The sequence below is a fragment of the Lepisma saccharinum genome, chromosome 8, assembly GCF_977018435.1.
Source record: "Lepisma saccharinum chromosome 8, izLepSacc3.1, whole genome shotgun sequence".
Taxonomy (NCBI): Eukaryota; Metazoa; Arthropoda; class Insecta; order Zygentoma; family Lepismatidae; genus Lepisma; species Lepisma saccharinum.
Genome location: NC_139236.1, coordinates 17,926,648 through 17,941,695, shown reverse-complemented (window position 1 = coordinate 17,941,695; position 15,048 = coordinate 17,926,648). Strand labels below are relative to the sequence as shown.

The 15,048-nt window shown below is 38.0% G+C and overlaps 1 protein-coding gene across 3 annotated transcripts in view; it reads left to right on the top strand.

Moving 5' to 3' along the window:
* The window catches only part of ago (F-box and WD-40 domain protein 7), a 126,581-nt gene that overhangs the window by 85,574 nt on the left and 25,959 nt on the right, over positions 1 to 15,048 (top strand). For all 3 annotated transcript variants that reach the window (XM_083126316.1, XM_083126317.1, XM_083126315.1), the window contains exons 6-9: positions 1,229 to 1,423; positions 2,660 to 2,839; positions 5,501 to 5,682; positions 13,424 to 13,649. In XM_083126316.1, coding sequence (XP_082982442.1) covers positions 1,229 to 1,423; positions 2,660 to 2,839; positions 5,501 to 5,682; positions 13,424 to 13,649 — 783 coding nt within the window. The remainder of the gene's footprint in view (positions 1 to 1,228; positions 1,424 to 2,659; positions 2,840 to 5,500; positions 5,683 to 13,423; positions 13,650 to 15,048) is intronic.

The following is a 15,048-nucleotide window of genomic DNA, read 5'->3' as shown; positions in this document are numbered from 1 at the left end:
TGAATATACAGATCTGTATTTGTGTATATTTTTCTGTAGTTTTCCTCACTCTCCAGGTTAATCCAAACGATAAGAATGTTGCTTACAATTGTATTTATTTTGCATTCCTTTTGCAAGTTGTATGCTATATGCGCTACATAAGTTTTATTTTACACGCTATAACTTCCTCTCCCCTTAAAGACTTTGGTAATGAAATTGGGGATCATGAAATGAAGCAGGGACATTTATGATAATCCACCCATTTTTTTGGTGTATCTGCAACATTTTAACAATGCTTGCAACATTTCCAAAACTTCTTTTTTTTGCATCCTCCGGGGGTACAAAGAAGTTCACATAAAATGTCACACGAAATTTTAAGTGATATTATGCCAATTGAGAATAATTTGGGAGTATTTGATATCATAAATAGAATGTGATGTGATGAGTTTTATGACTCGGTAACTAGCCTTTGTTATTTTGAACTGAAATTATACAAGTATCGGCATTGGTATCGGAATCTGTATGGGCAAATGTTGATATCGGCTCAGCCCTAGAAAATACACTAAAGCTACCCTCATTTTCTGTGCAATACACAAACAATGAGTGTGTATGAGCAAGTTGTCACTGTGCTTCCCTCCTTCCCAATATTGAAAGTATTGTTCATTAACAGTATTACCAACTTCTGTATGCCTTGAATTTTATGTGTGGTGAGCCATTTTCATTTGGCCAGCCCTTACATTTATACTTAAGTTAATGCAAGTTTGCAAGAACCGTTTATTTACATATTTAAATTTTAACATCTGTGATAATCTAAGGAAATCTCTATATTATTTGTATTTATGAGGTAACATGATTCAGCTAAAGAATTTCAGGAATTAAATAACTTTATAAAATAAATTTAGATTGTATGCACTATATGATATTGTACTTTTACAGCACTAGTTCACTTAAATAAATAATTTGTCATTGTATGTTTTTACTATTATGTTATATTATTATAAAAAAATGCTGCCAAATTGATGTATAGATATACAGGGTTAGTCAAAATTATGTTAACATTAAATTGGACAAACCAATCCATTAGTGTTAACATAATTTTGACTAACCCTGTATATTATGTGCGATGCCAACATGTATTTTTTTTAATGTACATGCACCAATGCCCCTCAGGAGTACTTTTGGTGTGAAAATTGCTCAATAAAGTTCAATCCAGTTACTCGTGTACTAATAATATGTTATTGGATTACAGCTTGCACTATATGTGCTGTCGTTCCTTGAACCTCGTGATCTGTTACGGGCAGCTCAGACTTGTAGGTATTGGAGAGTATTAGCGGAGGATAACCTTTTGTGGAGGGAGAAGTGTCGGGAAGCAGGGATAGACGATGTCCGGGAAACGCTTAATAGGAGGAGGCAAAGGGGGGCCAGTGTTGCATCACCGTGGAAGGTAAGTTCAGAATTAGAAATAAGTGAAATGTTCATGGACTTCCATGTTATTAAGGAATTATTTCGTTGCTTGAATCTTGAGGAATTTTTCTCAACAGTATTTATTTCTTCTCAGTTTTAAGAACGTACAATTTTTAATATAAAAATTCGGGGATAGCTAAAACCTTTGATGGAATAGAAAATGCATATTGTACAAATATTGTACAAATGTACAAATAATGTGACATCTCCAAGTTGGTTTTTGTACACATTTTTTTTAAGAAAATTTTTTACAGGAATGGAATAAAATATTACCAGCTTCTGTAGTTTATATACTTAACCCTTTTTAGAAAATGAACAAAGTTACATACGTATATTATTTGCTTACTACTGAAAGAATTGAATCATTGTGCTTTCCAGGAAACTTAATTATGCTAGTTTATAAATCTTCATAATTATTATGTATCATCAGTGCTCTGAAAATGACCACCTAAAACGTCTTTACAAATGATCTGTAAAATTACTTTAGATATTAATATGTAAGCAGAAATTTTTCATAAATGATGAGATTCTCATACTCGAATAATTTAGCACAACTGGATGTTTCATGGTTGAACCTATAGAGAATGGAAGCCTCTTGTAACAGGTGCTCCTATCACCAAAATATTGTATACTCTTTGTGGGAATTACTTTCCCTGGAAGCTGCAAAACAAAATGAAATCTTCTATCTGCTACAATATAGGAGTCCAAAAATATCCAGTGCAATGTTCAAAACCAATGATGGCCACAAAACCTATGATGGGCCAACAAGAAACTATTGTATATTCAATATACTTTTTATGCCACTTATTCAATGCAATGGATAAAGAGACCATTTTTTATAAAGAATTCAATGATTTTTGTCATAATGCACTTTAATTTGTTCTTGGTAGGAGTTAAGCCTCCAAAATAAAAATTTTCACAATATTTGTGCTTTTAATTCACTGACTTCTTAGTTCTGTTGTTTTCAAAGTGACTTTTATGCCCATACGGAGAAGGGTACAAATAGCCTCAGTGCTGATGTACTTATTATAATTCTCTAAACATTAAGAAAAGAATGCAAAAAGGAAATTACTTTAGTTGATTTGAAGTGAACCAGCGTGTATTCCAAATTCTAACCTTGGTCAAGTCATAATTTCTCATTTGTTTTTGAATGTATACTTCAGTTTATCAGTGTTATCATGTCATTTCTGATTCATGTACTTCCATGTGTTTGCAGGCTGCTTACATGAGGCAACATACAATAGAAATGAATTGGCGGATAAAACCAATTCGACCACCGAAGGTTTTGAAAGGTCACGATGATCATGTCATAACCTGTCTTCAATTCTCAGGGAATAGAATAGTCAGTGGATCTGATGACAACACTTTGAAAGTCTGGTCAGCCACAACAGGGAAGGTAGGTTTCATTAATTTGTTATGCTTGTTATGCAGTGTGACTTTCATCTTATGGTTTTCTGGCTTTATCGAATTACAAGGACTGTTCAAAATGAAACCAAACTTTTTACAAAATTGAGAAAATGATAATATTCACCAGCTATTTGGAAGTATCTCCTTCAAAGTACTCCCCTCCACTGTGCACACACCGCTCCCAGCGCTTCTTCCAATCCTGGAATGCCTGCTGAAACTCCAGTTTTGGAATGGCTTGTAGGACCCATAGTGAATTCTCCTTGACCTCTTCTATTGTCTGGAATGGGTTTGAGGGTTATTTCAACATCACGAAGAGGAAGAAGTCTCTAGGTGCCAAATCAGGGGAGTAGGTCAGTTGTAGGACAACAAGTGTCTGGTTATTTCACAAAATCTCCTGAACAGCGAATGAGGAATGAGCAGGTGCATTATCATGATGAACCATCCAGGACTTGTTCTGCCACATCTGTGGCCTATTGTACTGCACCTTTTCTTCGAACCTCCCCGATGGCACGGTGGAGGCACATAGTGGTTCGGATCCTACTTTAAACTGTAGGTCCAGTCTCGATTAGCCTTACTGTGCATAAAGTGGACTTAAATCACCAAATCAATCAATCAATCAATTGATGGAGGTTCGACCCACTCTGAAGCATCTACCATTTGTAACACTATGTTCGACTGCAACATTCCAGCCATAGGCTTCATGTAACATGTCATATGTATCTTTAAAAGTTTTCTGCAATTTCATTCATACTTGCTGCTCCTCCAGTTTCTTCATGGTAGGGTAAGTGAAAATCATTGCTGGCACTCAACACACCTGCACTCACCTCACTGGTGTTACTGAGGCTAGCAACAGCTTTGAAACTGGGCCAAGTTAATAACTAAGGACACTGCTAGGCACCACCACTGGTGGTTTTCTTCAACGAATTTATACACATACTTTACAAAAAGAGTTCAGTTCCTTTTTGAACAGGCTTTTGTATATATCATGCAACATGTTCCAGAAGTCTGTGGCTGATTTAAGTCAATAAGAACTCAAAAAAGATTCTGTATACCCCACTAGATATCTATAGTGGTTGTAGGAATCTTGTTATTGTGTTCATTCAGAAAAGTGAAGGTACAGCACAAAGCTGTGTGGTGTAATTTCTGTTATCCAAACTTGACAAACATTGAGAGCAGAATATGAGTGGGACCTTCCATCTGCAAAATGCATTAAAGCTTAGTACAAGTAAATGAAAACCTGGTCAAAGAAGTTCGGAAGGCATCAAAAGAGGTGTGTGTCATTTGAGCAAGTCAATCTGGAAATCATCCAGAGTGTGAAGTGTGTCACCAACGACAGTGTGTTGCCAGGGGGCTCGGGTTGAAATCCCAGCCTGGGCATGGGTGTTTGCGAGTGTCATTCATCAATTTCATCAGATCATCAATCATCCCCTTCTTCGCAAATTAGCGAAAAGTGGCACAAAAAGCTAAGTGAAATAAAGCAAATCAATCAACAACGAAGCTTCGGCTTTGTGCATGAAAACTTCTGTTCATGCAACGTCTCTCACTGTTGAGATAACAGAGTTGAGAGATTTAAATAGTAGCCCAAAGGTAAATGTTTGACTTGGTATGATATGTGATTGGGTTGTCACATCATTGTTTGTTAATTCGAATATGTATCTTGACATGTTAGAAATTTTTCCCGAAAAAAAAAAAGTGGCATATTTTCCAGCAAGGAATACACCTTGCCATTGGGCCTGCAGTGTTCAGGATTATCTGAATCCACATTTCAATGATAGGTGATTGGTAGAGCCCCATATTTGTGGTGAATAAAATATCACCCATTTCGGTACAAAAACTGGGTATATTTTGGGATCAAAAGTGGTTTATAAAATGGCATTTCAGTGTTAATGTGGTGAATAAAAACCTAAATTTGGTTTAAGAACCATGCTTATTACACAAAATTTAACATTTCACTTCTAATAGCACATTTATATAGTTATAGTTTTAATTGCTACAGTTTATTTCTGTGTAGAGGAGTCCATTTTTGCTTCTCAAATTTTTAAAACGGAATTAATCATTTTTCTGTGATTTGTATGACTCACAGGATAAATTAGACCTCAGAAGGTGCCGTGTCCGTAAATAAACCCTAAATGTTGTGTTGAGTTTATTTCACATTTTACAGTTCATTTCACATCGTTTCATGACAAAACATAATAGCAAAATACATCTCATACCTTTCAAAAACATGATAAATGAACAATACAATGTTTTATTTCAAATTTCGTTTTTTCGTCTGAAACTAAATATGCATGCCCCTTAGTAATTGGCCATGATGGACTCACATCCTGGCCCTCTCATTCCCTCAACATTACTCTTTGCTTTTTCTTGTGATGTTTTATCAAGGATGGAATGTACACAAGTGAAGTGTCTTATCATATAAGAACAGAAATGAAGGATCAGTGTGTCACACTAGACATGCTATGCATCATTACATTTAACAACTGCAAATTCGTGCAACACTTTCACTATTTTTATTAATTAGTGTCTGAAGGTATTTCAAAATAAAGGGTAAGTTGCTCAGCATTGAAGATTTCTGGTAGAATATAAGAATGGTCTTTGCTCTGAAAGATTAAAATTATTATTAATTTATATTTCGACTTTTGCATTTCAGTGTCTCCGAACGTTAGTTGGACACACCGGTGGAGTGTGGTCATCCCAAATGGCTGGAACCATAATAATTAGTGGTAGTACAGATAGAACTTTAAAAGTGTGGAATGCTGAAACTGGTCATTGCATTCATACATTGTATGGACATACTTCTACAGTACGGTGTATGCATCTCCATGGCAAAAAGTAAGATTTACTTAATATTTGTTTCGTTTGTAAGATTGAACTGTTTGAATTTGAGGGTGTATCTCTGAGGTGAGCATTTAAATGTTCACATACCAGTTTTGCTGATCTTGTGTGTCAGTGGTATGTTTCTTATATTTACATGCAACTACATGAAAGTGGGTAATACAGATGTTGATTCATGTATATTGAGCCGAATTGAATGTGTGACTGTACCGTGCATGCACAACGCATCCCCATGAGATTGCCATGAGGCAAGCAACAGTATCTCGTTAGTCATGCAGTAGAGCACTGTGGTTGAGCGTAGTCTGATGCTGCCGAAAATGAACAGATTCTGGGAGGGGTACATTGTTGCCCTTTCCGACGGGAAGTTCACGGCATCGTGCATCGTAGAAACGTGTAAAGTGCGTAATTTTCGTGTAGGTCGTGCCACTGTGATTTGTATTATATGGAAATATGCGGCACAGAGTCCTGGGCCCATCACACTGACACGAGCAGCTAGAAACCAGCCTCCCGTGAAGAGGACCCCTGCGCTATTGTGTGTTGTTCAGCATATGGCGACCTCCGAAAATCCCCCCCCCACAGCATGTGATGTCCAGCAAATGCCGAACATCGCAGGTGACAATCAACTGCGCCATTCACAGGGATTTACGCCTCAAGGTCGTTCGCAAGAGCAGTGTGCATGCCCTGAAACCGTATCATGTGGCTGAGCGAAAAAGGAACTGCAGGTGGTTGTATGAACATCATCTAGCGGGTGATCGGTGGAAGTTTGGAGTGACCCTTGATGAGGCCTGGATTTACCTCACAGATTGTGGTAAAGTTCGTGTCATTACATACAGACCCCAAAAGAGTTCATGATTGTGGCCGGTTTCTCGTACAGGGGCAAACTGCATCTCTGAAAGGTGGAGCAAAACGTCAAAATCAATGCTGCGTACTACCAGACTCATATCCTGACTGAAATGTACCAGCATGAAATCCTATCATTGTACGGACAAGACGTGAATCAGGTTGAACTGCACCAAGACAAGGCATCCAGCCACACGGCGAAAACATTGCTGGAATTCTATCGCCGTATGGAACAGGAAACTGGAATTTCTGCAATTCCCTTTCTCTGACATCCCTGTCAAGAGTCCAGATGCCAGTCCAATGGACTATTGTGCTTTCGTACTCCTCAAGCAGTGCCTGTCCCATCGTCTAGTCCGCACCGTCTCCAGCCTGTGGAAAGCCTGTAACGAGGAACGGGATGCAATACCCATGGTCCAGCTGCAACGCAGTCTCCCAATGGAAACTCCGATGCTGGGCAATGGTCAGTAGTGGTGGCCTGCAGATCGAACACAACCGGTGGTGGATACACTGCATTTCCTAGGTACGTGGCACATTCGAATTCGGCTCAATATAAATAAATCAACCTCTGTATGTTCATAGTCAATTTCAAAACAGTGCTTCATAAGACCTGCTGGATTTTAGGAAATTTTTTGTGTATTTTTCATGCATCATTTACATTTCTATTTGCTGCAAATTTTTGTATTTCCCATGCAATTCTACCTCTGCATTACTAAAATGTGCAAGCATTGTTCAACACTTTATCGTCATCTTTATTCAGTGCCAATTTATAACAATGAAGCAGGGGAGAAAAGGTGAACATTGCACTTGGGCACAAGCGAAGGGTAAGCAAGAGGGGAAAAAACAGATGACTGTCCACTTTAGTTCACAAGTTTACCCAGGTTCTTTTCATCTTGGTTAAGCTGTACTTTTGTACAGAAGGCTGTTGATATAGCCAAATGACTTTGTGATGCCACTGTCATCTGTGGGGTTGAGCTGGAGTGATAATGCAGCTGTTATCATCAGTTGTGTAGGTGCCGGAGTGTCGTGCATGTAGCTGCCAAATGGCACTGAAAGTGAATCATTATTGAGAAGGATATATCATGGACCTTTTCCATGCACATTTCACATATGACCGAATACTAAAACAGTATCAGGAGAATGGTTTGCCCATTGGGAAACCACTGTGAAAGAGAGATTGTTCTGGTAGACACAACAGGGGCCTGTTGGTAAACATTCACCTGCAAAAGGAACCCATAAGATGACGGCAGTGAAAGTATTGCCTGTTGTGTTCCGAGAGATTCAGCAAATGGCATGCCAGGAAAATCCACCAATCGAATGTGAGATGACCAGGAGAGTGTATATGGCTCCTTGCACTGTGAACGTGACCATCCATAACCATCTTGGGCTGCGTAAGGCCTGCGTGCACCAACTCCTCCTGCACCACATTGCTGAATACAGGATCAACTAACATATTGTGGCTGGGTGCATATTACTCACTATATAATATAATCAATACTAAAAATACTATAACATTAGTTAAAAGAACTACTTACGTAAGTGAGTATGCAATTAAAATATGTCAAGGACAGTTTTTAAGTGTTTTAACCCATCCCTCTACCTAATCATCTATTACACTTTACAACGCAGCATTATGTTTTAGTGCTTAGAAAGAATTATGAACCTGATGAAGGTAGCAGTTGTACCCTGAAACGTCGTTCTTCAACAATTGCATACTCACTTGCGTAAGTAGTTCTTTAAACTAATGTTATACTACATTAGGATTCTACAAACGATGTCTGAAGCATCACCATCCACACACCTTCCCTGGTCTTTGGAAAGCCTGCAGAGAGGAATGGAATCATGCCCATTCTCGAATATAGTTTGCTACACTGGAAACTCCGATGTAGGGTGATTGTTCACAACACTGATGGTCCGATAGAACAACCAGTGGTGGTGGCATTGCAAGTCATTTGGAAATATTCCGAACAACATTCTGTGTAACAGTCTAAAGTGATAAATTGTGTCCATATATATATATCTTGTACTTTTAGTGTACTGACCGAAACTTATCTTTTCTTGTTGCCTCTGTATAAGATTTTCAATACCTGAAAAACCACCAGAGCTGAAAATATAGCAATATTACCAAATCCAACTTCATTGTGGCATGAACTTGCTTATTTTTGCTATCTGTCCAAAAAGGTGTATGTACAAAGAAGTATGTTTATAGGAGATGAATGGAGTTGCAAGACAAGCATTTTTACCAGACAGGGCTGTGAACTCAGTACCAAAAATATCTGAGTGTTACTCCTTCATTTATGGTACCCCCACCAAATACTTATTCTTCCATAATTATGTCCTATCCCATATATCTCTGGAGCAAGGCCATGAATAGCGTCAGATAAGTGGGGAAAATCGAGTGGGCAGAGCAAAGCAGCGCACACTGCTGGAAAGGCTGGTAACTGCAGTCGCTTTCCTCCCTTTCCAAAAAATGCCATTTCTCTCAGATGTTCATTGGTGGAGCCAGTGTGTCATCTCGTCACTACTTCTTTTCGTTCGCCTGCTCCAGAGATACTGGGACAGAGTATAGAGCCTTTTCTTGAAAACTATACATGATATTTGAGATGTCTTTTTTGATCTTCAGTATATATATGAAGGTATGATATACTCGAATTACAAAGCAATACATCCATTGTTACTACTATTAACCCTTAGTTTGCATTCGTTACAGCTGTATTATTATGGGATAGATTTATAAGAATGGCTCTAACTCCAAAACTAGTGCATCATTTTGAAAAATTAAATTCTATAAGCAAGAATGAGTAGAAAGCAACATTTTAAGCAATATCCGACAATTAAGGATTCAGGGGGGAAAACACGGGTTAGCACACGGCAGCACTTAACGTACAATTTCTTGAAAACTGTAAACAACGTGCCATTTCAGCTCAACATAGCATTTATTGAAAACTATACACTATACACAGCTCTGTCTTTTTTGTTCATTAGTTGACGTCTAAAGGTATTATTTACTTCAATTACAAAACAATACATCCATTGGTACTATTAAGCGCCGTTTGAAAAAGCACTTTGTTTCCCTTTTGTTACTATGGGATTAATTGAAGATAAAAGACCGTGATTCCTCGACCACTGAATATTTTTGAACAATTTGAATTCTAAATGTAGGAATGAGTAGAAAGCAACATTTTAAGTAACATTGGCAATTAAGTGTCCAGCAAGGGCAAAGGCCCAAATTTCAAAATTTTCCTTAGAAATTCAAAATTTTCAAACCCCTCAATTTAATTTTTTTTTTCGAAAGTTGCGGCACGTGCATTACATATCGTCATAGAGTGGCAGGGTAGTGACATGCTGGAAAACCGGGAAAAGTCTGAGAATTTGAGACGTCAAAGAAAGTGAGGGAATTTTGCCTTGATTGATTTTTTTCTTTTCTTTTGCGATGGAATGAATGTGCCAGGTGTTTGCTTTGAAAGATGCTGTTAGGAAGCACTGCATGAGAAGAGGAAATCTTGTTGCTAAGGCTCAGCGTCAACTTTTAGGCCCCTTTTATACGCATCACAACCACGGTGCCAGAAACCAGTACATTTTCACTTTTCTTGTACTGATTTATACGTGGGACATGCAGAAAATAAGTTTCAATTAGTAGCAACCTTGATGTTTTGCAAACACGATAAAGACACTAAGAATTGTTAATTGTTGCAAGCCAGTGTTATGAATGTGCAGCAATATCAGGACACTTTTTTCACCCATTTGAAATGTATAGTGTATATTCACCACTGGCATAAAATGTAAATTCTTGCATTTTTCACGACTCTTTTTGTAAAATGTTCTTAAACAACTATAAATACTGTGAAATCCAACATTCTTGTGTTTTGAGGCTTAAAAAAGAAAATAACCACATTTGTGCTTGTAGAATGCGCACGTTTTCCAAAGTTGTATGTAAGAGAAAACTATGTTATACATGGATTAATCCTAATTGCTACATGAAACCACGCGTTCCCATGATTTTTCAACTTCTATGGGAAGTTCTATGTTCTATGGAACAGAGCAAAGTGTTGAGGTTCTGACAGCAGATTGATTGCTCATTTACCGCCACACATTGAGTGAGAAATAATGGAAAATAACTTCCTCAAATTTCAATTCCAACATATCCGATTCTCATGAACAGGTGTAGGTTTCCCTCTTGGCATGATGGGAAAGATTTTTTAAAAAGGGCTATAACTTCTCGACCAGTGCTTTTTTCTGATATATTTCACTTTTACTTGTAATAATAATGAGAAAATAGAAACACTTTAACAACATGTAATAATTAAGGGTCACAGTGGGGGCTGGAGAGGGACCGAAGACCCAAACTTCAAATTATCCAATATTACGCAACATTTTTGAATGTAGTAATTTCCGTTTGTTTCAAAGCTGGACCATGGGCATTACATACCCTGAAAGACTGGTCATTTGTTGTGCTTGCCTCCAAAATTTGGTCCATCCAGCATCCATTGGACTGACGCTAGAAGCAAAATTCTGGAAATTGTTTCTCTAAACTGGGAACGCTGTTGATCTTAAACATTATTATTTTTTTCTCCGAGATGTACTGTCTGCCTTCAATGGAATGTGGAATGGTTGTAGGAATGTACTAAATTTTTTAAAATTCACTTTGGTCTATCGTGCGGGCCAAAATATTATGTTTTTTTAGCTATCATTTTTCTGTACTTGTGGGAGTTTAAAAAAAACATGTGCCTGAAAAATTGCCATATAGAGAGGCTTTCCGGCATGCAAGGCTCCGTCCACTAAAGGCTCAACTTGCAATCTCTTGAAAGGAAATAACTACATTTATTCTCAATGTGAATAAATATTTTGTCAAATGCCTTTTGAAAAAGATTCTGCTGTGACAGAATTGAACCTACGACCACTGACACACAAGTCTTTATGCTACCACAACATCAAACATGCCCTCAAAATCAACATGCATTTTAAACAAATACATCTACACACCACCACAGCTTTGACAAAAGAAAATGGCTTTTTTGTGAACTGAAAAACAGCAAAGTCACTAGCGTAAAGGAAGTGAGTTATGAAATGAGAGTCATGAACACCAAGTAGCATTTATTCACGCATTATGTGGACCAGTGATGTCACTAGAATGTTCAAGATTCACCTGTCTCCTAACACCCTTCTAAAAGCACAGCAGTTAAGCAGTCTTCCGTAATTTAGTAAAATTTTTCCACAGACAAATGTGATGTTAGGGTCTAATAAATTTGTCGAAGTTAACAGGTATTTCACAAAATATTTATTCATATGCCACAAAAAAAAAAAGGAGGAGGAGCATTTTACCAATTACTGTATAACATCCCTGAAGCTAGTGTCTTGAAACGTGTAGATAATTGTGGAAGCAACCACTTTTCCATGGTGCGATCACATTTTTGCTGCAGATTCTGAAGAAATAGGTATTAATTTTTGTACTTTGCACAGAACTTTGCCTAAAGTATTTGTAATTATGCCTCTTTCTGTTGAGACTCGACAGCAATTGTCTCCAGGTGGACCATTCTCCAGTGATGTGTTTCATATCTCACAAAAATATATTTTCTTGCAATTTGAACATTAAGATTTGCAAATATTACAAGGGTCGTTCAAGGTTGACCAAGACTTTTATTTCTAGGAAAAAAATGGAAAGACCTACAAGCACCAAACTATGTGGGTTTTTCAAAGGAATCCCTATGAGCATCCAAGCACTGCTGCCATCATTGTGTCAGTTCCCTGAGTCCTTTGGTGTAGAAGGAAGTTGACTGCTGTCGTAGACGCTGCAGGACATCTTTTGTCAGTGCTTCATCTGTCTTCAATTTCTTCCCTCTCACATGCTCTTTAAACAAATATGATATAATCACTGAGGGCTAAGTCTGTTGTGTAAGAAACAAAACCCTTTTGGAGAGTTGTTGCTGGGCCCATGTATTGTCATGGTGAAGAATGACATTTACAGACATCCCTGGTCTTCTCTTGCAAATGGCACTACGTATGAAACCCTTCATCAATGTGCAGGAATACTGGGCATTAATCATGACCCTTTCCCCAAAAAATCCACATAAAAGAATACCTTGTATGTTCCAGTCGGACAAATTTGTCCACGTGGTTCATTCTTCAGCAACTTTCATTCTTCGCCAAACTGTTAACATCATTCGTACACTTTTGTCTGTGACATTGTTTGTTTCCTATACCGTGCTTGCAATTTCAAAATTTCAGCTGGTTTCAGGTTCTCCTTCACAAGGAATTTGATCACACACTGTCATTGTTGCTAACAATACTGCCCATGCGCCAACTACATCGGGACAAATGTTCAATACTCATGAAGGATAAAGGTACATCCTCTGGCAGTCTTATCGTTCTCCAGCTATTTACTACTTTTTTATTCACAAATGTGTCTGTCAACGTTGAACGACCCTTGTATCTAACATTATTCCTCATTTAATTTTTCCATTTTTCTATTAATGTATTAGAATATAGTTTCTGACTATCATGTTATAAACAAGAACATAAATCTTTCACCATTGTGGTTTTGTTTAGTGAAGTTTGCTACTTTTTGCTGACGCTCGAGAGCTATGTTACAACATTAACAAATTTTGGACTTAATACAATTTCTCTTTTAATTGCAAACTGTGCTTATTCACAGATTCATGATTTTTAATTTTTAAATGGTGTTATTCGTGGGAAAGTTTTAAGATATGCAAGGAAAGCAAAAACTCACACTAAACTGAAAATTTAAATTTAAAATACGCAGTGAGTAGACATGCTGATTTTTATAGAAAGAATTGCATAAAAAAATAGTCTCAACCTTTGCTTTAAATCTAAGGGAATGTAACAAGGTATGTCACAAAATGTCAGTTGCTTTTTTTGACTATGTTCTTTTTTCCTCTTAAAGGGTGGTCAGTGGTTCTCGTGATGCGACGTTGCGCGTGTGGAACATTGAAAGTGGGGAGTGTCTGCATGTGTTAGTGGGACATTTAGCTGCAGTGCGATGTGTCCAGTATGATGGACGTTTGGTAGTCAGTGGTGCTTATGACTACATGGTAAAAGTGTGGAATCCTGAAAGGGAAGAGTGTCTACATACTCTTCAAGGTCATACCAATCGTGTGTATTCTTTGCAGGTGAGTTTTGATGTGTGGTGGGAAATATGAATCACCAAAATTGGCCATTCAGTAAGAAAATGTAAAAAACCACTTGACAAGTGTTTCTGTTATCATTACGTAACATGGCATCTCTGCTGTAGTGTTAGAACAGTTGACTTCTGTGTCGTTGACTTTCCAGGAAGGTAAGAAAGCTCAACAGTTGGCTGCAGCCTTCAACTTTCCTATTATCATTTTTCCTTTCAACTAATGTGTGTGTGTGTGTGTATGATTCTTGTGGAAAGTGTGTAGAAGGCCTTGAAAACGTGGTGGAAATATTGCATATCGGAAGTGGAACCACTTGCTAAGTACCTTTTTATGTTTGTCTTATTGTGGAACAGTGATTATGTGATTATTCAGGATATTATCACATTTTACTCTTCGTACTTTTTCTTGCAAATTATGAGGGCTGATCATCCAAGAGTGGGACTGTTTTTTTTTGTACATATGGTGGAAGGGTTACATGATATTTTTCAAAGTAGTCCCCCAACTTGAATGCACTTACAACAGTGTTTCTGTCAGTCCACAAACACATGATGTAAACAATTCTTCGTGAGATCCTTCAGAATCACCTCACAGTTCTTCAGCAATGCTTGAGGGTCCGCAAAACAATATCTCAGGGGGCTTGGTGGGAATATAAGGGGGATGTGGTACCCAGGCGGTGTTGTATTTTGCCAAATATGTATGCCATGGCATGCCACATGAGTTCGAGTATTGTCATGACGAAGTCACCATCCATTCCAATGAAGTTTTGGTTGTTCCTTCGCAATGTTTCTCCTCAGTTTCACCAACACTGATGCATAGTATTCTGCTGTAATGGTATTGTGCAGGGAACTGGTCCTGGTACACCATTCCCTTACGGTGAAAGAAAGTGATCACCATTGCTTTCCTTTTCCTGCAGATGGAACAACTTTTGCCTTTTGCTGTGTTGGAGACCCTGATGATTTCCATACTGTGCTGGCTTGTTTTCCTTCTGGGTCATTGTGGTGCACCCACTACTCATCACCGGTGATAACTGATTCCTGAAAAGCATCACTTGCACCACAAAGAGACGTAGTACCTGACGACATGTGTACACTTGATTGCTACATACTTCTCCTCACTTCTATTGTGTGTTATACGAAATACATGCAATGTCTAGAACAAAGAGCGTTGCTGCCAAACAATGGATCCAATGGTGCTGCCATCTCTGGGTATTATGTACCCACTCTTGTCCAAACATTTAACAATGCAGGATGCTGTGAAGCAAAAATCAGTCTCACTCTTTGTTGATCAGCTCTTGTAGGTGCTCTCACACTCCTGTATGCTCCATTGTCTCTCCTTTCTCTCTCAATCTCAATACTTGGAAATTTTGGAAATAAATGCATACATGATACACATA